Here is a 26,370-nt window from a genome sequence, read left to right as displayed (position 1 = left end):
ACTTTCATGTGATCCAGGGGGAAAGGGATCCACACACACAGGAGGAAAAGGCAGGGAGTGAAGGACGTTGTCAGATCAGGGGCACCGTTTTTGCTTTTTGATTGGAGGAAAACGAGGTAAGTAAATCCTAAATCACACTTCTGTAAATCCTTTTTGACAACAGAAAGCTTAGGATAATTTTGTTAGCTAGGCTTTTGCAGAGTATTACAGAAAAACATTTCCTTTCCTCCTTACAGAAATGGTTTATAACCTTCAGCTTGGAAAGTTGTGAAGAGATTTTCCTTTTTCAGCATTACAGCCTGAAGTTGTATGTGTAAAGGTGCTTCTGGTGTTTATTGAGCATTCATTCTTATTTGTTTGTGGAGAGGCTATGTCAAAGCAAGTTTCATTCTACACTTTCCAGTGCATTTATCCACTGTTTGCCTTATTGCAAAAGGTCCGTTCTTTTGAGGAAGCAAGTTTATTGAGCAAGAGCCCCAACGGCTCCATATACCTGAATTTGCCGACATACTGTTGAATCACACTCCAAAATAGTGACTGCCTGGAAACGCATTCAGAATTTTGAAGCAGGAATTGGAATGCCAATTTGAGATTAAATGATGCAGATTAACATTCAAAGGTGTACTTTTCATAGATGTTTATTCTAGGCTGTCATAACTTTGAAAATGCTGCTTGCTGGCATTTATTTAATTGTTTTACCACGTTTATGCAATACATTGATTTTATTTATCATACATTTCAGGTATAAAAAGGAATGCAGGGGATGGTATTTGCTGCTTTCAATTATTCAAGCCTCCTTATATTATACCAGCCTGGTGGCTTGCCATATGTTTTGGACCACAACTCCCATCAGCCCTAGCTCCAGCTGGCTGTGGTTGGTGGGAATTGTAGTCCAAAACATCTGAAGGTTGCCAGATTGGTGAAGGCTGTTCTTTTCATCACCTTTCTCACCTGAATGACTTGATTAAAAATATCTGACACATTACAAGATACCTCCACATATACATGCAGGGGCAGAATTTCAGCATCTGTGATCTGTTTCTGTTCTTTAAAGGGGTGGTAGGGGAAGGTGATTCTGACCCCAGGTGCACTGACCCATTGCACCCAACATAAATATTTATTTATTTAAAACATGTTTTTATAGATTATGCTTTTATTATGATTTTATTGGGTACCAAAAGAGCATACAGAGTCTGTTTTCAAGTCATTGAATCATATACCTCTTGACCGTAATGAAACCTTTAAGCAACTTACATTTATATTTTGATTTAAAGCAAATTATAATAGCATAAGCTATTAGAACTACTTGTGTATATATGGTATATATACTGAGCATCTATAAGAAATAAAACAGGCATCAGCAAACTTGGCCCCCCAGATGTTTTGGGACTACAACTCCCATCATCCCTAGCTAACAGGACCAGTGGTCAGGGGTGATGGGAGTTGTAGTCCCAAAACATCTGGAGGGCCGAAGGTCGGGGGTGCCTGAAATAAAATGTTTGGTCCAGTTTTAGTATATTCATATTCCTGTCCCCCTTTCTTCCAAGGAATTTAAGTTCATCACATATCTTTAGGTGCCAGGTGAAAACTTCCCTCTTCACCCAGGCCTTTTACTAATTAAACAATCTATCGCATTTTAAGTTGTGGGGGTATTGTTTGTAATTATAATTATTATTATTATTATTATTATTATTATTATTATTATTATTATTATATAATGTGAACTGCCATGTGATCCTCGGATGAAGGATGGTATATAAATCTCATAAATAACAACAACAAAAATAAGTTGACCTGCATGCTTCTCTTTTTCCCCAAAAATTTTTATTAGTTTTCCTCATTTTTAGACAAACAAACACAGATCATAACTGAACTTGACCCAATATTAATAAAGTTAAATGACTTCCTCAAATTCCCCTGACTGAATTTCATTATGTATCATTGTAACGGTTTTCCAAAATAATATCTCATAAAATTTACTTAATCCTCTTAACATCTTTATCTCTTTTCATCTTAACTTTAAACTTAACTTAAATTTCACATATTCAGATCCTTAGCCTAACTATTATTTTGCAAGTATTTCTATTTAAGACCTGCATGCTTCTCTTCCCCTCTGCCTCATTTTATCCTCACAACAACCTTGTGAGGTAGGGTTGAGCTGAGAGATAATTGACTGGTTTGGGACCACCTAGTGGGCTTCGTAGCTGATTGGAGGGGGGGGCAGGATTTGAGCCTGGATCAGTTACCCCCCCCTCTCTCTCTGTGTGTGTGTGTGTGTGTTTGAAGGATGAGATACATTATACTTAACAATAACAGCAAACAAGTGGGAACTTCAATGAATTGTTGCTGTGTTGAATGTTCAGGTTGACAGACAGACATGCCCTTTTACAGCACACTCCATTCCATCCCCCCTTCTGGTTGGACCAATGCAGGAAGACAATTCTAGACTAGATGGGCCTTTGGTTTGATCCAGCAGGGCTCTTCTTAGGTCGATGAATTGCATAGCAACCAGTTTAAACAGAACTTTGAACTGGATTAAATGTGAAAACAGTTTTGAAGTGTGCAGCTGAGAAGGACTTCAAATGTTTGGTATTGCAAAGTATTTACTACAACCATTCTGTAACTAAAATTTTAAATTAACAAGTAACAAGTTCATATGTTTATTGTTCTAGCCATGACAAACTTGTAACAATAGTATTAATAAAATAATACAGAATATACATCAAAAAAATAAGCCAACATCCATGATGAAAGAGAGAGAAGATACCAGAGACACCAACAAGCTTAAGTCTAGCCTGATTTCAGATTAAGCCTCTGAATTACCAAAACAGTTTGTTGCAATTTTATCCAACTCCTTTTTCCTTTTTAGTTGTTGTTTTTTTTTTTGCAGCCAGTGGACAGAGGGCTACTGTGTTACAAAGCTATTAAGGTAAAGGTAAAGGTACCCCTGCCCGTACGGGCCAGTCTTGACAGACTCTGGGGTTGTGCGCCCATCTCACTTAAGAGGCCGAGGGCCAGCGCTGTCCAGAGACACTTCCGGGTCACGTGGCCAGCGTGACATTGCTGCTCTGGCAAGCCAGAGCCGCACATGGAAACGCCGTTTACCTTCCCGCTAGTAAGCGGTCCCTATTTATCTACTTGCACCCGGGGGTGCTTTCGAACTGCTAGGTTGGCAGGCGCTGGGACTGAACAACGGGAGCGCACCCCGCCGCGGGGATTCGAACCGCCGACCTTTCGATCGGCAAGCCCTAGGCGCTGAGGCTTTTACCCACAGCGCCACCCGCGTCCCTTACAAAGCTATTATAGTCATTTAAAAGAAATCAAACCATTTATAGTGTACCTATGCGTTTCTGTGAACAAAGGTTTCAGAAAGCAATCTCTTGGGTATATAAGTGGCAGGCTAACAGATAATGAGTAATGTCTTCCACCTGAGGTTGGCCACAAATACAAAGTCTGTCTGCGTATGGGACCTTGTAACAGCAGCCATCCAAGACTACAGTGGGCCTCACTTGGAAACACAGTTAAATAAAGGCATTTCTTAAGGAAATTGGTGAGAGTTTGGCCAGATAATTTGCTGTAGAATGCTCTGTTCTCAGGAGTGAATACCAAGGGGGAAATTGGGCATTTCTCATTGGTTGCAGGTCCCTTCTGGATTCTATCCAGAAGAGCCAATCATTTATTTGACACTTCTTTTTGGTCAATGCAGACCACAGTTCTGGAAAATAATACTTGTCTAAAGCATCCTGACAAGCTGCTTTCCAGAGCTGGTTATGATCCAATTCCATATAGCACAGCACAGGAAAATGCTCAATTGGCTTAGTAGAAATTCTTTTAATATACTTTAACTGAGCACAATCTGTTCTTGCCTTAATTGTTGGCCACCTGGATTCTTTACAAAGAAGAGCTGCTGATATTCCTGATGGTAGAGAGAATAGCATCTGAAAAAAATATTCTGCAAAGTTTTCAAAACTAAAGTTTTAATGGAGTTCGAATCGGAGGCCTAGATTTCAACACCATCACAGAAATGTACTACAGTATTTTGCTTGCTACTAGCGCCTAAATAGTCAATTGGACAAGGAACTTAAGATGTCCATTTTCTCCTAGTCATAAGGACTGGATGCCCAAATCATGGGATGTTATGGTTTGTTTTATTTAGGTTTTGTTTTTGTTTTTGTCATGAAAGAGCTAATTCCAAGGTGGAATCAGAGCAGAGTTGAGGCGATGAACACACCCACTGCTGTAAAGCTTTGTACTGAAGCTATACATGAATGACAAGCTCCCTTTTCTTTCTTTTTGGAATTTGCATGCTGAGCTCTGCCGCTTTGAGAAAAAAGAACATTAGGCATCATGGCACGTTTACAAGCGCACCGCTCAGCAGGTCTGAAACATCACACAAGCACATTCTTGGACTAATTAAATTTTTCATACTGCATGGTGCATGTTAGGACTCGACAAGCACATTTGCCTCGCTCAGGTTTTGGGTTGAGGTACAATGGGAAACAGAAATCAAGATTTTATCCTATGTTGTCTACAAGACTTGAGCACCCCAGTTTAGGAACATGGGAAGGGAGCCAATATAAAAGCTGCATGCACACAGTTGTTGTTTTTTGTAAGTATCTGGAACAGGTTGCTGCATGGGAAACCAAATAAAACAACATGTCCAGCTCTGCATATGTTATCTCCAGTGGCGAATGAGTTTCTCTTTCAACAGGAACTTATTGCACCCAGTTGTTGTCTGCAAGCTGTGGTGAAACCTGTTCTGACTTCTGTATACATTCATGTATTTGGAGAAACACATGTGGACTTGAAGAGAGGAGGGAGATGGTATGCAAGTCCTGAGTATGTTGGCTTCACGTTTGTCTTCTGAGCGTTTAGGGTAACCACGTTCAACTGAATGCTTCCCTCCAATTGGAAAGCTAGCATAAGAAGCTGCGATATCATGAGTCAGACCATTGGACTGTCCAGTTCAATATTGTCTACACTGACTGGCAGGGCTTTAGATGGGAATCTTTCTCAGCCCTGCCTGGAGATGCTGGAGAATGAATCTGGGACCTTCTGCATGTAATATGGATGCTCTTCCACTGAGTTGTGGCCCTTCCCTAAACTTCCCCAGGGTTCCTAATCTGGGGAAGGCATTCAAGTGCAGACCTTGGCACTGAATGTAGGACATCTGCCATGGAGCTGGCATACACTGGGATGTTGGAAAAGGGTGGAGCTTTTATGTATATTCCTGCCTCCCCTTTAAACTAAAAATGTATACAGTAGTACCTCGGGTTACAGACGCTTCAGGTTACAGACTCCACTAACCCAGAAATAGTATCTTGGGTTAAGAACTTTGCTTCAGGATGATGACAGAAATCATGCTCCTGCGGCGCAGCAGCAGCAGGAGTCTCCATTAGCTAAAGTGGTGCTTCAGGTTAAGAACAGTTTCAGGTTAAGAACGGACCTCTGGAACGAATTAAGTACTTAACCCGAGGTACCACTGTATATACCTTGAATACAGAGGTAGGGCATTGGTGTCAGTAAACTGGGCATGTCATATTTTTAAAAGGGCATGTCGTATTTTTAAAAGGTTTCCTTAAAACATTTTAATACCCGCTTCATCAAAACTGATTCCATAATAGTTTGCAAGGTTTTATATACACACAAACTTGTCATTGCAGTGGCCAAGTGGTATGCATGCTTGTGTAGATTCATCCCTCATTACAGCATAGATCGAATGGGGAACTGCAGCCATTTTTGTAGCATGAAGTGCACACTGGGGAATAATGTAACTGGAACAGTTGCAAATCAGTGGACGTGAAGTAGTCAGTGCAGATGGTTTGAGTTATCTTATTATGCGAGGCAAATATTATAGAAAAGGAAAAATGTATTGGAAAAAGCTGTCTGCAAAACATCCCGACTGGTTTATCGCTCACTGTTTCCAAGTCCTTCCCAACTCACAGGCTGATGACTACATTTAACCACTTTCTTTATTAGACTAGTCACTGTTACCCACAGATCTGGAATATTACGCAGTTGTGCTGAGCCAAAATCCACCATTAAGTTAAAGTTGTATGAAACCTGTGGTCAACATTTGTTTTTGTCAAAAGCTTGAGTTATTTGAAAAGGACAAGAATCCTTGTTTATTGAAGGGAGAGGTAATCATGGTGATATTTCCAATGTCAAGGAAAATTCATGTTCCATTCAAATCAGCTTCAAAATTGGCTAAACTTAGTTTGCAATGTTATTAAAGACGAAATACATCCAGTGGCTCACAGATGGCATTCTGACCACAGCAGCACTCAACAATTCTGTTGATGTAAATATAAAATCAGCCACTTCAAAAAAAAAAGGGGGGGGGGGGCTGCAAGCTTTTCAAAAAAAGCATAAAGCAATACAAAGTTGCACCAGGTATTTTTTTGTTATGTCCAGCGTCTCCTGCTTTACACCAGCTGTCTCAGCAGACACAACAGAAGCATCTAGATTGTGGTGGCACATAGACCATGTAGCATACTGCACACGGGGCCTTGAAGTTTGGAAATGGGAGCTTTCCAGTTAGCCCCAAAACTGCAATGCACCAGGCTTCACTCTTTTAGCACTACAGATTTGTTTGCAATGCTGACGGGAAGGGGCAAGTGGGAGAGTATCATGGCAGATGCATGTAGCCCAAGGAGATTTGGAGAATCTTATTCAGAACTGCCAGGCAGTTGCTGTCTTAGCATTTCTAGTCAGGAAAATATGAAGGCCTGTCCCATTCATTTGATGATATCTACAGAAAGGTAGATAGGGACGCGGGTGGCGCTGTGGGTAAAAGCCTCAGCGCCTAGGGCTTGCCGATCGAAAGGTCGGCGGTTCGAATCCCCACGGCGGGGTGCGCGCCCGCTGCTCGGTCCCAGCGCCTGCCAACCTAGCAGTTCGAAAGCACCCCCGGGTGCAAGTAGATAAATAGGGACCGCTTACTGGCGGGAAGGTAAACGGCGTTTCTGTGTGCTGCGCTGGCTCGCCAGATGCAGCTTTGTCACGCTGGCCACTTGACCCGGAAGTGTCTGCAAAATATGCAACAAACAAACACCAGTCTGGAGGAGCCAAGCACATAGAAAGGGAACTGTGTAAAAAATGAACACTGCAGCACAAGACAGTCTACACGGGTGTTTGGTTTTAGTTTCTATGTACAATGCACTATAACCATGATTCCAGCCCAACTACAATTAGCTTGTGCTATACATGTGTAACACTAGTGTGCACTCAGCTTGGGGGTGCATGAGGCTTTTAGGTGTACACTGTGTGAGTATATCTACTACACCCCCCAAAAAAAAACCTAGACTGAAGAAACCGTGGGTTGTTTTCTTTCATATTAATCTTTTCTGTGAGCAACAACACAACACCGAAACCCCTACCCTTGTCCCAGGATTATGCATAGATTGGCCTCAGCTCTGCAAACAGTTAGAGACTCCAAGTCTTAGTTGCAAATTGGGGTTCTACGTGTGTGGATATTTTTAGGATCAGAGCCGATGAGTCTGGCCAACCTTTGGCTCTCCTCCAGATCAAAACAGTGAGGTCTGGGGGATAGGGTTTCTGTATTCCCGAATACCAGTTCCTCTCCAGAAGAGTATATGTTATTGGGAGGAAATATTCCTGGACATTCTGAACGGTAACTTGCAGACGGGAGTTGCAGCAATTCCTGCCAAGACATAAAATTTTACAATGCACCTTAGGTGAGTGTTGCTGGAAAGGCCTATTGAGTCCAGTTTTGTGTTCTCAAGGCGGGCTCACCAGATACCTATGGGAAACCATCAACTGGATGTGACACGCTTCCCAAATCTGGATGCTTCCCATTCAGATCTCCGCCACGGGTGCACTTGGTATTGTTTTTAAATATATTTGTGGTTACTTTCTGTGTTGTTTTTTTAACTGTTTCCATAGATTTGTGTTGCATTTTGTACATCACCCTGACGCATATCTGGAAGGCAGTAGTTAAATGAGTCCAATAGTTCTCACCTGCTTGTAACCCTCAGACACTAGTATTCAGAGACATGCCAGTCTGATACTGAAGTAGCGCAAAGAAAGTACATGATTAATTTGTTCCAGTTTTAAGACACCCACCTAGCGCTGGATTTAGGGCAGTTCCCCTGCATAGGGAGCCAAGTCGAGGTGGTGCAAAATAGTGATAGTCATAGTAGTAGTAGTAACAACAAACAAACTGTATTTATATGGGTAAATATACAGGTAAACGTACCAAAAAGGATTATTGTGAAAATAATAAATATTTGGAAGGGGCGTGCCAAATTTTGTCCTCAGGGTGCCAAATTACCAAAGTCCACCCCTGAACCTACCCACCCTAATGAGGTCATTTCAAGTTAGAGATGAGCTTCTGCTTGGGCGTGAGAAGGCAGGTGAAGAAAGCAGGAGGGAGAACAGCACGATCTCCTTCGGATCTAAAAGCAGCACATCTAATGTGGATGTGAGAGCCATAGGATACAGCATCTGGAAATAATATACTCTCACACTCACCCCATGTCTCTGATAAGCAAGAAATTCTGGGGCACAGCAGTTACCTGGCTTCTGTTTTTCTTTGAAAGGAGGTCACCAGAGGCATATGCCCCCCCCCTTTAACAGTTGAATGTATTTACAAAGGTACAGGCTGAGCATAAGTGGAGGCACATCTTAAAGACAAGCCAGAGTCAGCCAAAGTCCAGGGCACCCACATTGGGCAGACAGCACGATTACTGAGATGTCAAATTTTACAGAGCAGATTTTCTAAGGAGAAGGTCTAAGCTCACAGCTCCTGTTTAAAAAACTTAGAACCTTATTGCCAGTGATATTTACAAGATATGAGTCCTACCCTTCTGCGACAAAATGCAAAGCTACATCTTGGCCATCTGGTCTTCAAGTTCCCCAAAGTGTTTGCAAGTGTAGTGCAGTCTCACTGGGTATTGCACAAGCACCTTTAAATATAAGTGTCCCTAGATCCTGAAAACAGATCGCCTCACGCTGTTGGGGGTTTGTTTTAGTGACTGGAAAATGATCACATCAGGTATAAATAGTGCCAGAGCCAGGCTGGCAAAGCACATGTGTTGCACAACTTTAGCTCTCTCATTAGGAGAAGCAGATTAGGATGGCTGTTTGTTTGAAGCATTGAGGGATTATGCCATCTGGGGCAACAGAAGCTGGTTTTGTTCATTCCCTTCTCAACAGCCAAGCAGAAGGACCTGCTGGAGCTCCCTTCCATAGCCTCATGATCCAGTTAGAAAGCATGATAATATGGTTTAGCAACTGGCCTTAATTACTAGGTTGCAATGCAACTGAGACACTTTGTTTATTAAGTGACTTCGTGTTCCTTCCAGGGGGAGTCTTTTCCTGCTTAGGCTTACTGGAGTTGTACTACAACAATCAAGAGAAAATAGATGCTTGTGTAAAAATAGACCCAGAAACTAATTAGTGCCACCTTTTTACTTTATTTCTTTCATTATTTTAAGTAAGCCTGGACTCCAACTTCCATCATCCCCAACCACTGGCTATGCTGGCTGGGACCGATGGGAGTTGGAGTCCAATGATACTTGGAGAGAAACACAAGTTGCTCTACTCTTGCTTTTCACGGCTGCAAACGTACTGACATAACTACTGTTCAAGGCTGGCCCAATACATTTTGCTGTATGAAGGGAAGGGCAAGCTGGCAATCTCTCCATTCTACATAGAGAAGCCAACCAGATTAGCACTGTTGGATTGTGCATCGACAATGACACCATCCTCCTCTGCACCTGAGGACAACAAGCTAGCTTAGAGAGCACATGGTGCACACAGCTCTGTTCTCTAATACCTCCCCACCTGTCCCTCAGTATCTGCTGCCCGAGGCAGCTGCTTTACTCTGTCTGATGACAGGGATGGTCCTGCAGCTGTTTGGAAAACAGATCTTTATGTGTGAGTCACTGACTGCTTGTTTACACTCAAAAGAACAGCCTCCAACAGCTATCTCTGATTGAGATGCCCTTTAAGTATTCTCCATGTGACTTAGGAGTTTCTTGTCCGACTGCAGATCCATGATGGAGGTGGGGAAACATCTGAATGACTCATCCACATGGTGGAGCCAATTTTATGGGTCTTCCCCACGGAAGTGGCAGGAGGAGCTAAGTCCTTTACAGGTTACCTGAGCTGCATGGGAACCACTTTTTTCAGAGAGGCTCCCACTGTGCTTGGAAGATCATTTTAAATGGGGCAACCACATGGGCCTTTTATATAGAAGTTGCAGCCCGGATAGTAGGCTCCAAGTAAACTATAAAAAGCCCTGCAGATTATTTGAGAGAGAGCTATATACTGTCATATGCATGGTCAACACATACATCAAAATGAGGGGGATATAAACTGGCAGAGTTGTGTGATAGCAGAGTGAACTGAACCACTTCAGACTGCAAATAGGGAAATTGGATTTTGTAACACTCCCTCTTCCAGCTGTGTAAATACAACAGCCACAGCTGCAACTTGGGATAACACTCTGTGCACTTGATGAAGAGGATTGTTGTCCATGAAAGCATCGGCCATAATAATTATGTTAATCTTTAAGACCCTTCACCATTTTGCTGCAAGAGGCTGACATGTCCATCCCTCCGGAAACCCATATAGACAGTTTCTACAATATCCCACTCAGGAAGGCAGGTGCTCTTTCTATGAGATACTTGCTGTTTTGTTTCTAGGTTTTGTGCTACCATTTCTGGAGCAGTTGCTGTCACAGAGTCTCCTTAAAAGCACTGTCAGCAGTATAGCTCTGCTGTGTACATACAAGTTGCCCAGAATACTGGTGCAAACAAGGTAATAATCCTTGGGCCTGAACTCCTGTTTAGGCAACAATTCGGCACAGGGTTTGGTGCATCTCCTGAACCTGATGATTTCAGTGGGTTTGGGTGTGTCTAAATTTGTATAGAAACAGGCTGAATATACAATATATTGTGCTAACATGCCACAGCACTGTGCAGAATTATGTTAAGCACTAGACCTTGAAGTCTGCCTAGGAGTTGGTAGTTTTATGCAAGCAGGCTCTGTCAAGCAATCTCTTGTAGTCATTGGAGCTGACATTAAGGGTTAATAATAACTATTAACTCAGAGCATAAACAGGTGCCATGCTTCTTGCATCACCTCATTTCAAAGAGTTTCTGTCTGTGCGACTCCACCTATCAAATATGAATCACTGGGAAATTATTCCCAGCACAGACGGTCATGTCGGCAGTTGACAGCAGCAAAGCTCTCTGAAGATAGCAGGGAAAACAAACAGGCCAAAGGGAAACTCTGAATTCATTAACACATACACACAAATTCATTCCTGATCTTATGTACCTGCCCATCTGAAGCAACATTAGGGTTCCCACTTATTTTACTGCCTGTGTTTCACATGGTGAGGCTTGACTTCACAGTTGCCTGGCAGCTGAAGCTCAACCTGATGGGGTTTGGTTCACTCCCAGTTCTGCTTCCTCACTTGTACTTGCCCTTCAACCATGCCTGTTGGAGGGTAGTTCATGTCCTCCTAAAACTGGCAGGTTACTGATATGTAAATCCCCCAATGCAGCAGTATCTGAGGCAGCTGGTCCTAGTCCTGTTGCCTGCCTCTGTACCCCACATGCCGTAATAAGCAGTATTTCAGATGTGTGGGCTGTGCATTATTCACTGTAGACATTTTGATGTGATAGAAGTGTTAGTTTCTCCAGGGCTATGTCCAATGCTGTCTGTTGCTGCAAGAACATGAGGGATATAGGCAAAGTGACAGCAGTGGATACAACCAAAGTGATGGCTGGGGCAACCCAGTCAGATGGGTGGGGTATTATCTATCTATCCATCATCTACCTACCTACCTAAAAAGGTAAAGGGACCCCTTACCATTAGGTCCAGTCGCGGATGACTCTGAGGTTGCGGCGCTCATCTCGATTTACTGGCCGATGGAGCCGGCTTACGGCTTCCCGGTCATGTGGCCAGCATGACTAAGCCACTTCTGGTGAACCAGAGCAGCGCATGGAAGCGCTGTTTACCTTCCCGCCAGAGCGGTACCTATTTATCTACTTGCACTGGCATGCTTTCAAACTGCTAGGTGGGCAGGAGAAGGACCGAGCAATGGGAGCTCACCCCATCACAGGGATTCAAACCGCTGACCTTCTGATCGGCAAGCCCTAGGCTCTGTGGTTTAGACCACAGCGCCACCCGCGTCTGCCCTACCTATCTGCCCTTAAATCCATTTTTTATGAAGGATGCTATGAAAATATTTACATAATAAACAAAAAAGTTTCCCTTATGTTTTCCTTATGCAGTATTTTAAAATGTAAGCTGAGAGTCCTGAGATGGTAATAAAGTGTTTGTGGATGTTGCAGTGTGTGTGTGTGTGTGTGTGTGTGTGTGGTGATACCCACAAAGAGCCCACAGGTCATATGTGCCTTGGCCCTCTAAATGAGATGGGAAAGCAGAGGAAGGTAACCAAATTTTCCATGTTCTGATATATGCTGCGATGTCTGTCTTCAACTCCATATCCTCGGGGATCTGTCTCTCCCTCTTAAGTAGCACTTACCGAGTGAGTGTGGGGAACTGACTGGTTCTGCTCTGTACCTGGGGTGGAGTCAAAGTTATTTGTTCAACTGGTTATGCTTAATTCAAGGTGGGTCATTTAAAAGAGAGACAGATTCATGTGATTCGGAGGAGAGGAAGGCAGAGGAGGAAAACAAAGGTGGAGACTGGTGAGGTGTGCAGCTGGAAAGCGTGAGCTGCCAAAGACATTTGCTGAAGTGCCAGAAGGGGGGTCAGAGGGACAACTAAAACAATTATCCTGGAACGTAAGTGTGCTAAGAATTTCTTCCTATTAAGTCTTTTTGTTTCTCACAACAAAGAGTAAGTTTCTCACGGGACAAGGTTTACATGAGCACTATATTCTAAAATACAGTTGAGCTGAAGCTGTATTTTAAAACAGCAGGCTTTAAAAGTATGTTATCTAGGAGTAACAATGGAAAACACAAATGAAATTTACTGGTTGGGTTTTGTTATTTCTTTAAAAAATCAATATGCAAATGTCACTTATTTGTGAGACCTGATCCTAGTGGGTAATGCAAAATCTTGTAATCTCTCAGTGAAGAGAATTGTGTTTTAATTAAGAGAATAGTGAAACAATATATTTATGTTTGGTCAGAGATATTTTCAGTGACGGTTTATACTGAGATGTTCATCATGAATGGCGTATGAGGAGGAATTACATAGCTAGGTAAAGCATTCACATGGTGTGGTGTGGTGTGGTGTGGCGGGTCGGCTGCCTCATATTGTCTCTGGGGTCTACCTTTTTCTTGAGTTAAGAATTCCAGTGGTGGAACCAGAGAAAGGGGGGTGTTGTTGCTGGGAGAGACCCATGTGAACCGAACAGCTCTAGAGGAGGAATGATGGGGGGTATTGTGCTTAAGTAAAAGTTGTATGAGCAGTGATGACTTTATGGTCTGTGTGGCCCTGTGTTTGACCCTTTTTTGTTGTGTGTGTGTGTGTGATCCTATTTCTTCACCTAAATGAATGCAAATGCTTCAAAATGAGAGGGTGTGTGAGGAAAGGATAGCAATATTTCTGTGCTCCCCTCTCCCAGACAACTTGGAAACTATCCAAGCTGTTCGCTTGGTAGGAGGGAAAGTTGATGATAATGACAATGCCTGTGGAATGAGTGCCCCCACCCAGAAAAAAACCATGTTACTAATTATGATGCTAATTATTATGGTGATAAAGCTTCTGCACTGCCCCACCTGCAAACAACCTGAAGCAGTCTAGGAAAATATGACCATAATAATGACAGTGCCTCTGCACTGGGATCTTTCCCCAAACTGCCACCCCAACAACTTGGGGAAAATGAAGGGAAAGGTGATAATGATAATGCCTCTACGCTGCTGCCACCCCCAACTTGGGGACAATAAGGGGAAAGGATGTGATGATGCCTCTGTATTGGTCTCTCTCTCCCACCCCACCCCACCCACACCCCAAGTTCCAGAGCACCCCCTGCTCTAAGGCATGCAGTAGAAACTAGAAAAGTTTGCCATTTCCACCTCACCATCATATTCAACTGAGGCCCCTCTCAAGTAGCTGCCTGCTCCACATGCCAGCAGGCAGCAAAACAAAAACAACAGTAATGGGATAGGTAATTATTATTGTAGTTCTTTCAACTCACCCACTGCCATTTTTTTTAAAAAAACCTCATAATTAGTGACAGGCAATTCCTGTGCTTTCTCCCACTCCAATACACACATTAAAGTAGCTCATGGGTAGGCAAACTAAGGCCTGGGGGCCGGATCCAGCCCAATCGCCTTCTAAATCCAGCCCGCGGATGGTCAGCGTGTTTTTACACAAGTAGAATGTGTCCTTTTATTTAAAATGCATCTCTGGCTTATTTTGGGGGCATAGGAATTTGTTCATTTCCCCCCCCTCCAAAATATAGTCCAGCCCCCCACAAGGTCTGAGGGACAGTGGACCAGCCCCCTGCTGAAAAATTTTGCTGACCCCTGAAGTAGCTGCCTGACTACTGCTCCATATGAGCACAAAACAAATAGAGCAGTAAGTGGGTTGATCACAACTCCATACACAGAGATACACACCCACCCACCACCCAGGAATTCTGGTTTCCCAGTGTCCAAATAGTCACAGCTTTGACTTCATTGGCTAGAAACACAATACTCAGTTCCCCAGTTGCACCATTAAAAATCCCACCATGTTAGGATCCCAGGGATCCCGGTTTCCCTGTGTCCAAATAGTCACAGCTTTGACTTCATTGGCTAGAAACACAATACTCAGTTCGGTTCAGTGGCACCAATGAAGGCCTTTATAGGCACTGGGTTTGGTACCCCCACCCTAATGGATAAGCGTCCACTGACTTTAATCAGGGAGTAGGAGAAATGAAGAATAGACACAACCCAGCACACTAAAACACTAAAATTCAACAATGGCAATTCATTGTTTGTACTGATGTTGCAAAGGTATCTTCTTAGCTAACAATGTATACACATAACTTGACGGCGGGGGGGGGCACTTAGCTGCAGAGGGTCCTAATTCTGTGTACACTGCATATACCTATAAATTTGCCATTTTGAATGAGAGTGGTACAACGCATGGGAGAAACACCCCTTGTGCCTTTACACTGGAATAAAATTAAATAGCCATGCCAAAGTTGCAATTCTATCCATAATTACTTGGGGACAAGCTCCATTAGATTTATTCCTGAGAAAACATGCACAGGATTATTGTGTGGCCAGCTTCTGCATTCCAGCCTAAAGCGAAGGTGGGGAGTTTTTAAATATTTCAAAGCATTGCAGCATAGTGATTGGTGCAAAGTAGACATTAAGAGATTAGCTCTAATTAGGTGAAAAGAAAGCATCATAGGACATATGCTCATACCATATGGGTATTGAATTTCATCATGCTAATGCTTTTTACGCGTCCTGGTTAGAATAACAGTGTTACAGCACAATCCTGTGCTTGTCTACTCAGAAGTGCATGTCTTACTCCCAATAAAGTCATATATTAACAAAGCAACATCACCACCATCAGCGGACCAGGCAGTGCGTGTGTGATTATGTACATAAGCAAAGCAACACAAGGGTTTTGTTTTAATGTAATCTTTGGGTAACTCAGTGTTTGCTTGTGTCACTTTGCTAAAATTAGGACTCAGAATGATGCATAAATGATTCGTGTAAGAATCTGGTCTAGTTCTGCATGAATGACAAATACAAGTTAGCAAATCAGATGTGTAAATGCAAAACTAGAGGAAAGGGGGGTAGTATTATCAATAGGGAGCACATACTTTTATCAATATTTGTGAAGCTGCTACTTCAGTGCTGGGGAAACCCTATGTGGCACAAGAGCATCATATGTGGAGTCTAGAGACCACAGTCTTCATTTGCCCTGGCTCAAAGTGCCACCTGAAACAGGCCACTTCACTATGCTGCAATGGCAGGGCTGACCCTGTGGGGGGAATGAGTAAACTAAGGCTCCAAATATCTGATTTGTCACAAGGCTTTCCATACTTAATCTAGCCTTGTCATTAAAACTGTTTTTGCAGGGCACACTGCAAGCCTTGGCAATAATTTTTACTGGGAACAGCTCAGGGAGGTATCATGACTGCGGGGTCAGGGGGCTTGTCTTCTTGAAAGTTATTTCCCCACAGTATTTACACAGATGTTCATTTCTTGCAGCTGGATTTCTTAATGTAGCGAGTGATTTCGAGACCTTCTTATCAAAATGGGCAATGAAAACAGCAGTCCGGAAAATCAGGTGAGTGGGATGATACTTTCAAGATAACTAACCAGAGCTTCTTAGGAATGTTACTCAATGTTATTCAAAGCTCAAACTTTGAATTAGTAGGAATCATATTAGACATTGGGTTAAGACAGTGTGCTGTTCATGCCTTTCAAGTTCTCTTCCTCATTATTATTATTAGGGAGGAGGATATTGATATTTGCAGGAGAAGTTTCCTAGAGCAGCAATCTGAGATTTACACCAGCAAGGAGCCTGAGTCAGGAAGGCCAGCTATAGCAAAGCAATCCATCAATTGGATTAGATGTGATCTGAAGAAGTGTACATGCACATGAAAGCTCATACCAATAACATACTTAGTTGGTCTCTAAGGTGCTACTGGAAGAAATTTTTTTATTTTGTTTCGATTATGGCAGACCAACACAGCTACCTACCTGCAATTGAGATTAGGTATTGATTTGGGCAGGCTGCTCTCAAATAGACTGGGCTGTACCATGCACAGAGACAGAAGAGCTAAGAAGCCAGGAGGACTGGCACTGAAGGCTAGACAAAGAACAAACAAGGGCTTGAAGAGATATGGCAGAGAATGGGAGTGGGAATGCACTGGTACCTTCAGAATGGGTGACAAAATGTAGAACAATGCTTAGAAGCAACAGGTAAGTAGCACTAGTAATACAAAAAGTTCTTGCCAAGGTGAACTGTGGCCTGTTCCACAGAGGAGGACCTTTCCTCCAGGTCTGACGTTTGTGATTGGACAGACATTCATTCATGCACTTGACACTAATTGCAAACTTATTTATGAATCACTGTAAGTGATTTTACACCATCTCTGTATATACTCATCTCTCCATCCAACCATTTCTCTATTCATCCAAGCAAGTGCACAACATTATCACATTTTTAGGACACATTCCTGCAAAGGAAAAACACTTGAGAAGGATGTAGATCAGGGCTGGTGAGATGTGTGTCCTGGGGAAGGGTGAATGTCCTACGGAGAGTCCCAAGGGCCAGCCAGAGAGACCTGGAAAACCAAATTCAGACCACAGAGCTCCGACCTTTGCTGTAGCAGTTGCACAGACCGCAGCCCCATTTGATCAACAAGGTGGTTTTGCCCAACCAAGCCATTCCTATCTGTCCTACACCTGATGGTAAAAATGTGGCTGGTCTAAAGGGGTTTTCAAGAAACATCAGTAATCTGATGGGTATCACCTGCAAAGCCCTGTACACTGTCTTTTCCAAGCATCAGCAATCATAGCTCTTATGTGGAAACCGCTCAAGCCCTGGCAATCAGCTGGCTGTAAGGCTTACATAGTGCAATGCACAGAGCTCGGAAGCCCTGGCTATCATCTGCTTAGATACTGCAAGAGAGGTGATGCAGTTAAAGGAAAGGAAAACATGCATATGGTGGCGAAGTGTTTCCTCTGCGTCTCCCACTGCATAGCAGTGAGCTCCCTCTGGAAGGGTGAAGAAGAAACTAAATTCTTGCATGTGAATTAGAACACAGCAATGAGTTTATTACTGGAAGTCAGTGCTGTTACATAAGCCACTTTTCTGTTACAACAATAGCTGACTGTAGCAGTAACAGAAGAGCCTGCAATGCTGTGCCTGTGCCAATGCCCTGTCCCTCTGTGTTTTCTGGAACCCAACTTTCCAAGTGATTGTGGAGAACTGCAAAGTTCTCTTGGATTTACATGCATTTCCTTTGCAAGGCTGTTTACACAGAGTGCTGGAATTTTCTGAAGGGATGAAATGTTGGAAGGCAGGAAGGGAGGGAAACAAAGAGGAAGGTCAATGAAATAATGGACCTTGGAGTGTGTAAACATTCTGGCTCTGATAACTGGAGGTTTTTCTTACATCTTAGGTTTCTGTGACTGTAGAACAAGGATGGGGAACAGCCCCCCGGCAGATGCAGCCCCCACCTCCCCAGTCTCCTCTATTTGGCCCTTGGGACTCTCCTGAGGCCACCTCCTCTCCCTCTAGGCCACAAACCTCACCTGCCTTTCTTCACAAGCTCTTTGAGTATTTTTGCCTGGTTAAAATGTGTCCTTGAACTTTGATTTCCCTTTTGCTTGCCTGGATGGAGGATAGGGAGGGCTGTGTGAATGTGTGGTATGCACAGAACCTGTCCTACTGTGAAGAGTGAGCTGGCAGTAAATCACACTGTGCAAGTTGGAGTTAACTCTTTATTAGCAAAAGCACGATCTGCACAGACTTGGCAGAGGGTCAGGTCTAATGAGCACAGCATCTCATCCCTGCTGAGACTGAAGGTTCCTGCCTCTCCAAAGCTGCCTAAGTCTCTTCCTCTCCAGGGTTTCTCCCAAGCAATCTGAGACTGTATCTGCATGCAGCCAATGTCTTATCTGCCCTGTTCATGCTTCTTCTGGTTCTGGGAGACGGGAGCAGGAGCGAAGCTTGTCACAGCAGGCAGGGGAGACACCTGTGCCTCTTCACCAGCCAGACTCATCTTTGCCTCATGACCTTTCTTCCCCAGCCTTAGCTTCTGCCTCTGATTCCAAACTTCTCTCTGCCACAGACTCCCCCTGCTCACTAAGCCCTGTTACCTCCCCAGCGTCCGACACCTCCACCTCCCAGTCTTCTCCCTCTTCTCCCAGTGACCACTCATCGTCGTCCCACCACCACTCCCTGGGCTTTGAGCCTTCTTCCCTTGGGGGTTCCCCAGCTGGTTCCTCCCACTATTTCTCTGCATCCAATCAGTCCATGACACCTACAGTGGTACCTTGGATCTTGAACTTAATCTGTTCTGGGAGTCCGTTCGACTTCCAAAACTCTTTGAAAACCAAGGCACAGCTTCCGATTGGCTGCAGGAGCTTCCTGCACTCAAGTGGAAGCTGCGTTGGACGTTCAGCTTCAGAAAAACGTTCACAAACAGGAACACTTACTTCTGGGTTTGCAGCGTTCGGGAGCCGATTTATTTGGGAGCCAAACCGTTTAAGTACCAAGGTACCACTGTACTGTACCAAGGTACACATACAAAGGTACACTCACCTTTGCCTCTGACCCTGCCCATCACCCCCAGAAGGCTGCTCGGAAGCAAATGTGGCCTTTGGGCTGAAAATGTTTCCCTACTCCTGCTTTAGAAGAAATCAGTTACATATTTCTTAGCTGCAGAGAACTATCTGAGATTTGTAGCATACTGGCACAGTAATACTTTTAGATCTAAAACTACCCACCTGTATCCTTGTTCCTATGTCCTGTAGTGTTCATTTTAGATTTACTACTAACAAACAGATATTGGCAGAAGAGGTTTGTTCCATAAATCTCCCCTATTCTCTTCCAAGCAGAAAACCTACCCATTTACCCAGTGTCTCCTGTGGGGAGGGGGAGGGGATGAATACAAATTGTCCTAATGTTATAAAAGGTGGTTGCTGCATTTGTCCCAACTTCAGCAAAGTATTAGCTATGAAGCAATGTACAGGACTGGGACCTTTACGCTTGCTGAGCAGCAGGTCAAGTTGTCACAGCCTGTGTTGCACCTGTTTGGAGGATAAACAGTGTAAAGTTCTTTGAAGAATCTATTACAACACGAAAAGGTCATGAACACAAATGTTTGGGGAAGCTACTGCCTCTGGGATTATCCCTGAAGTTCTGCAGTGTTGAGAACTGTGTATTTCGAAGTTACAATTTATTTATTTTTAAAAATCTAATGGGGCATATTTGATTTCATGTAAATGGCTTAGTTCTTGGGTTTCCTTACCACCACACTGTGAGACTCTTGTTTGCTCAGTATAAAACCTGTCTCCTGTGCCAAAGACTGGAGAACATGAGACAGATGGGCTGGGGCTCAACAGTATCATGCAAAAAGTCTCAGTTTCAGTCCTAGAAAACCCTGGAAATTTGCTGCTAGTCAGTGCACACAATACTGAGCTACATGGACCAGTGGTCTGTATAAGGCAATGGTCAGTATAAGGCAACTGCCTATGTATCTAGATCCTTTGGGCTTTATTCTGTACAAGTGTGTCATTCAAGTAAATTATAGAATCCTAGTTGCTTTGCAATCCATGGTTTACTAAAATATTAAAATATATTTTTGTACCATTTTCATAGAAACTATGCATGTGCTTAACATAAATAGGCAGAAGTGTTAACATATCAACATCAGACCAAGAGCCCATCTGGTTCTACATTATGTTTCCGCAATGGCTAAAGAGATGCCTATGGAAACAAACAGACCATGAACTTCTGCCATTTGTGCTCCAAAGTAATATTGCCTCCAATACTGGAGATAGCCATCCTGGATAACAGCATAATAATAATAATAATAATAATAATAATAATAATAATAATAATATATTATTTATACCCCACCCATCTGGCTGGGTTTCACCAGCCACTCCGGGCGGCTTCCAACTGAATTTTAAAAACAACACAGCATCAGACATTAAAAACGTCCCTAAACAGGGCTGCCTTCAGTTGTCTTTTAAAAGTAAAATAGTTGTTTATTGCCTTGACATCTGCTGGGAGGGCGTTCCACAGGGCAGGCACCATTGACTAGTAGTATTATCCTTCCATAAATTTGCCTAAACTTTAAAAGCTGCCCAAGTTGGGGGTCATTATTGCATCCTGTGGTGGTGAACTTCATCGCTGAACTATGCACTGGATGGGAAAGGACTTCCTTTTGCCCATATTGAATCTCCCAGTATTTGACCCCTAAGTGCTAGAATTATAAAAGAGGGAGAAAGGGCTCCTCCCTTTCTCTCTCTAGACCATGGTGGTGGCAAGCACAACCACCCTACCTTACATCTCCATTGCTTTAGGCAATTTTCTCCCAGTCCAGTTTTGATACAGGAAGTGACCAGAGCTGAGAGACAATTGCTCAAAGTGATGGAGCACGGGGGGGGGGGGGCGACATGAATGGGTCAGTTTTGCTTCTCTCTTCTCCTGCCCATGCTACTATATGGATCAGAGCAGATACCTAGATAAACTACATGTGGTTAACCCCACTTGCCTAGTTTGCCCCTAAGAAACCGATTCTGTGTGCATGTGGCAGTAGGTCACACTGAACAGAGAGGATCTTCTGAATAAGCATGCTTGGGATCACGTTGCACATGACTTACTGTTTAGAAGGGGCAACGATACAGAATTTTCCACCAAGGTCAAGTCAAAGAGGCAGACTGGCAGTGCAATTCTTATACATGCCTATTCAAAAGTAAGCCCTGCTGAGTTCTGTGGGATTTACTCTCAGGTAATTGTGCACAGGATTGCAGCCTGAACACGTGGACTACAGTAATAAACTCAAACTCTGTAATCCAGGAGTCTGTTTCCTTAGTCTGTTTCCTTGGCTGCTGCAAACAAGGACAATTAAATCATTTTTAAAAAAAATTCCAGACTGTTACGTACACACTTATTTTTCCTTTCCTAGCCTGCTAAGTTGCACATGTGTGTAATATTTGGCCGAATGGCTGTGTGGCCTGCTCTGGGCAGCCTTTAAGAGCTAGCATGTGTTCATCCTCCCTTCCTCGGCTCCTTTGGCAATTGTTCCTGAAATCTGATTCCTGACGCCATGGGGATGACCTTTGGTCCACTTCCCAGCGTTCACCTGCAGTCAGATAGGTCCCTCCTAAGCTCCTTATGGAGGAAGTGGCTGCTTCAGAGCCAGTCTACTGATGAGTGTAACAGACAAAGGTTTAAGGTCTCGTAAGCTTGTGCCAAGCGGGTTTCTCTGCGTATGTGCGTATGCGCACACAGACTTCAGAAAAGTGCAATGGGAGATGTGATGACAATAAAAGGTAAGAAGAACAGCTTTATTGTCTGCCTTGCTAAGATTTATTCCAGCACTTCGTCTCCCTGTAAACACAGAGTTATTAGGAATGGAAACTTCGCGTAACTCCTCAAAGCTGACTTTCAGCCAGAACTGTGGCATGTTGCAACAACTGCCTTAAAAGGCTGCACATTTAATGAGGAAAGTACCACAGGAAGAAGACGCTCTCTGTGTGTGCACACCTAGGAACTAGATTCACTTGAGCCAATTATGAAAGTTTATTAACATTCCCACCCACCCTCCAGGCTTCCTAAGTAGTTCAAAACCTGATTTGTTTGCTTTTAAAAGAGATGCATAATTAAGTGCTTGATGACGAACGGAGAAGCTTCAGCCTGTTTGGAATGTTTGAAACCCAATATTGTGGCAGTGCGCTGTTAACACTGTTGCTAAGGCTTTAAAACTAGGTTCAGAAACTTAGCCTTTGGAGGAACTTGCAGGGGCGAAGTCTTACGTAATATGAACATAATGCCCAATTTGAACAGCATCTGCTACAGTCCACAAGTAGATTTTTATTGACGTGCTTCTCACTCTTTGGCTCTGAGAGTCTTTTTATATAGCAGATGAGAATATCTCATTTCATTAGCTCTTGATCAGCTGAGGCCAGGGTAAAATTAATACTTTGGCTAGTTGGAGTTGCTTGTGTTTACTTTATCTTTGTACTCTAAAAAAAACTAAACAGAAGACACTCTCATCATTCTTGCACCAAAAATAAGGCTATAATCTAAAGGGGGAAATAGCACACTGTGTCAAGTTGTTGTTCTTCTTCTTTTATGACACAAGATCATACACGTTTCTTGTTACTGCACTATAAATAAGAAAGGGCCTTTAAATCTTGCTGAAAATTGATGTTGAAGAAAGCACTCACTGTAACTGGGATTGGGAACCTGTGGCTCTCCAGATATTGTTGGACTCCAACTCCCATCAGCCCCAGTCAGCAAAGCCAGTGCTCAAGGATGACTGGAGCTGTCATCTCACAACATCTGGTGGGTGATCTCTGCCTTGTTCCTAGCAAACCCAGAAAGTCACTCTTCGGAGACTGCCTGCCTATGATCTTCTTTTTAGTAGAGTGTTGTAATTTACCAATATTTTTAATTAAACCAGGAAAAGAAGAGAATTGTGTATCTAACAGTTTCCAGAGAAGCAGTCTTGCAGCAAATAAAGCAGAGAATCTTGTGGTAACTTATAGACTAACAAATGTACCCTTCTAAATGCAAATGTATTACATATATGTTAGTCTTTAAGGTGCCACAAGGCTCTTTCAGAGGGTATTCAACACGTTATCATATACCTGGCAAAAAGTCATTTGTACCGGTGTTCAGAGTCTACACATAATGAATTTTTAAAAGTACCATGTGCAGCCGTTCCCTGAGAAAAGAGGCATTCTGCTCACATGTTGATATGTCCTTGCATGCTCTCCATACAGCTTTAGCTTTGTGCATTTTCCTTAAGTACATGCGCAGATGTACCTACTGCCTGACACTCTCAAGATACCTTCTGTCTTCACTTTATTTTGAGTGTGTGTAAAATTGCAGTGTTGTGTTTTGCCTCTTTATTGTGGGGTGTTTCTTTTTAAGTTCTATTTTGCTCTCTCCCTCTGTTAGGAATAGTGATACATTTGCTGACCACAAGGAAATTTGCTGGGCTGGAAAAAGAGATAAGGATACCCTCTAGGGGCCAGCTCAGAGCATCATACGTAGCTTAAGAACAGTTCTTCAATTTTCCCCTGCTACAGTTTATTTTCTTTATGCATTTTTATAGCTCAACTGTTTCCCATTAGTCAGAGGGAAATTAGGAGGGGGAAATGCTGATAGTACATTTACGTATTATTATTTTTTAAAAAGCAACTTTGCATTAAAACTGCCTTAAGTATTAATTCTAAAATATCTGCTTGCTCTTTAAGTGAACATCCATCTCTCTCATCTACCTTCTAGGATATTCCTCCAGTTCCTGTTCCTGTTCCTGTGCCAGTTCCAGTTCCAGAACCAGTTCAGCCACCCAGCAATGAGAGAGCAGTAAAAAAGAAAAGGCAGAGGAAAAAGAACAGAGACAGATACGTTGAACAAGTCACCTTGGATGCCTCGCCTTTAGATGCTGATGTTCCGTTACCACTGCCAGATAGTGCGACTTCCTTAATTGCAGCAGATACAAGGTAGGCAAAGGGTGCTTTTTTTACTGTACTGTATTTGGCTTGTGACAGAATGCAACTGATGAAGTAGGCTGTTGCCCAAGATAACTTCCACTCCAGCAACCCAGTTAGCATTGCAAACTAAAAAGTCACTTAATACTCCACTAACCACCTTCTGACATTGTCAGCTAGCATACTTACAAGGCAGATATTTACCATACTATTTTTAATGCATGATTACATTGAAGTGGGAATTTGGATCCACTTTAGTGATGGAGAGTATAGAACCAGGAGGTGGTTCTTGTGGGTGATTTTTATTATTTGCATTTCCCACAGGCGGCATAGAACATCATTAAAGTACAGTCATCACAAGCAGTAATTAAAACCTCTAAAAGCAGCATATAGAAAAGCAGAAATGTAGCTTAACACAAGCAACTATACTAACATTGCCAAATCCCTTTCCTGTTCCGAAAGTCTGGGTGAACAAAGTATGTATTTAACTCTTGCATGAAAATCATCAAGATGGGGTACGAGGATATGATGGCCTTGACTATGAGGCTGCCCGACTGGCAGTGAGTGAAGCTTGCATATTCTGCAATACATAACTTGCTTGTTGCATTCTTTGATTGGCATTCTTTCAGGTAGGGGGCTTGAGAAGGAAAGTGGAAGACTAACAGTGTCAAGCAATGTTTTACTGCCAACTTGATGCTGCATTACGTGGATGCATTTAGTAGCCATAGAGGGATCCAATCAAGACTGGGACCATGGTACATGGGAAGGGTCTCTTAACCCTTTGCTCCCTCCAAAATTAAATCTTCTCTTTTCCCTTGGAGGGAAGCATGGCAGCTTATCCCCTTGAGGAAATAATTGTTTGGGAATGCTTTTTTAGAAGGGATCTCTAGAAGGGGAATTGTTAAGTACTTCCCTACATGCTGCAGTCCTGTTCTCTCACAAACACACACCTTCAGCTGTTACTTTAAAAGTAAAAATAAGATAATTTTTAAAAAATATGCATGTGATGCAACATCTGGTTTGGTCCTTAGGGCACCCACTCACTCCTGCAAGGAGCTGTTGTCAGTGAAGTATTGTAAAAGTAAATTTGAACTGGGTGGCGCATTTGTTAGGCTTGCTAGAGTTAACATCAGAAATATAATTGTGTTGATACATGCATGTGTAAGGACTCAATGAGGAATTTCTGAGTGCAATCTGCGGCATGCTGGTCTGATTTTCTAATTTTAAGGTTGCCTTCTGAAAAATGTATGAGTGTGTGTGTGTGTTTCTCTTTTCCCAACCCTTTTTCTGACAGAGGGAGTGGCCCTTTAGTGTCTGACTGGAAGGAAAGGGAGACCTACCAATCGCTTCTCCCAAACCTTCTTTTTGCTGGGCTTGATGTAAATGAAGACTTAAGGCCCCAGACCCCAGTCATCAGCAGGTACAAAATATGCCTTGTGAACAACTACCAAGTGTGGGGCTCTTAGAGCTAGCATGAGGAAACACGCTTGTTTGTTCCATCTATACGTGGAGTCTTGCATTAATTGCCTGCTTGCAACCCCTAAGAAAGCACAGCCATTGGTAAATAAGGTTATTCTGGCTTTCCAAAACATCACATTATAGAGTTTCAGGCTGCTTGTGGGATTTGTATTCTGAATGCCAGAGCATGGCTTGGGTTCTGCTTGTTTCTATAACCCTGGCTGTTTTAAATCCTTGATTATATTTCATATCGCTAATTTTGGAGCAATAAAGGCAAAAGACATTGGTGAACAAATACAGAGACTTCAACTTGAGATTCCAGCTTTCATGCCTCTGTGACGGTTAACTGTGATGGTGCCAAATTTTGCCTTCCAGTCCTCTGCAAAGGAGGCTTCGATTTCCTTGCCTCATTATTTGGGCACTTTAGAATTGGGGTAGGCATGGGGTAGGCCCAGCCTACTGATGAAGCAGGGTGAGGCGATATCTCGCAAGGTCTCATGCATGAGATCTCACAAGACTTTGATGAGATCTTGCTGGAAACAGGCGCCAACGTGGATTAAGAGAGGTGCAGTTCCAGTGGCAGGGCAGCAGTGAGGCGGTGGGGGGCAGGGAAAGAAGCTGGCATGTTCCATTTTTTACCTCAAGCAATGAAAAGGGATGCACCTCATCTGGTGTGGGACTGAGCTTACCTTGTCATTGTGACATGGCTGAAGGTAGTGTGTATTTCTTCCTTTCTTTTAAACCTTCCTCCAGCACTCTGTCTCCCTGGCTA

General features: G+C 43.1%; 1 protein-coding gene across 9 annotated transcripts in view; it reads left to right on the top strand.

The window, feature by feature from the left end:
- The window catches only part of TACC2 (transforming acidic coiled-coil containing protein 2), a 161,921-nt gene continuing 135,551 nt past the window's right edge, over positions 1–26,370 (top strand). For 2 of the 9 annotated variants that reach the window (XM_053389003.1, XM_053388998.1), the window contains exons 1-3: positions 22,970–22,986; positions 23,935–24,152; positions 25,435–25,560. Coding sequence is in view for 5 of the 9 variants with exons in the window: in XM_053389000.1 (XP_053244975.1) it covers positions 16,210–16,242; positions 23,935–24,152; positions 25,435–25,560 (377 nt within the window). In the remaining 4 variants the exon portion in view is untranslated. Of the gene's footprint in view, positions 117–12,610; positions 12,786–16,163; positions 16,243–22,906; positions 22,987–23,934; positions 24,153–25,434; positions 25,561–26,370 lie in introns of those variants that run through there. The other 7 variants (XM_053389000.1, XM_053389001.1, XM_053389005.1 and 4 more) reach the window with 7 other exon arrangements.

The sequence above is a fragment of the Podarcis raffonei genome, chromosome 5 (assembly GCF_027172205.1).
Source record: "Podarcis raffonei isolate rPodRaf1 chromosome 5, rPodRaf1.pri, whole genome shotgun sequence".
Classification (NCBI taxonomy): domain Eukaryota; kingdom Metazoa; phylum Chordata; class Lepidosauria; order Squamata; family Lacertidae; genus Podarcis; species Podarcis raffonei.
This window is presented reverse-complemented; position numbering and strand designations above follow the sequence as displayed.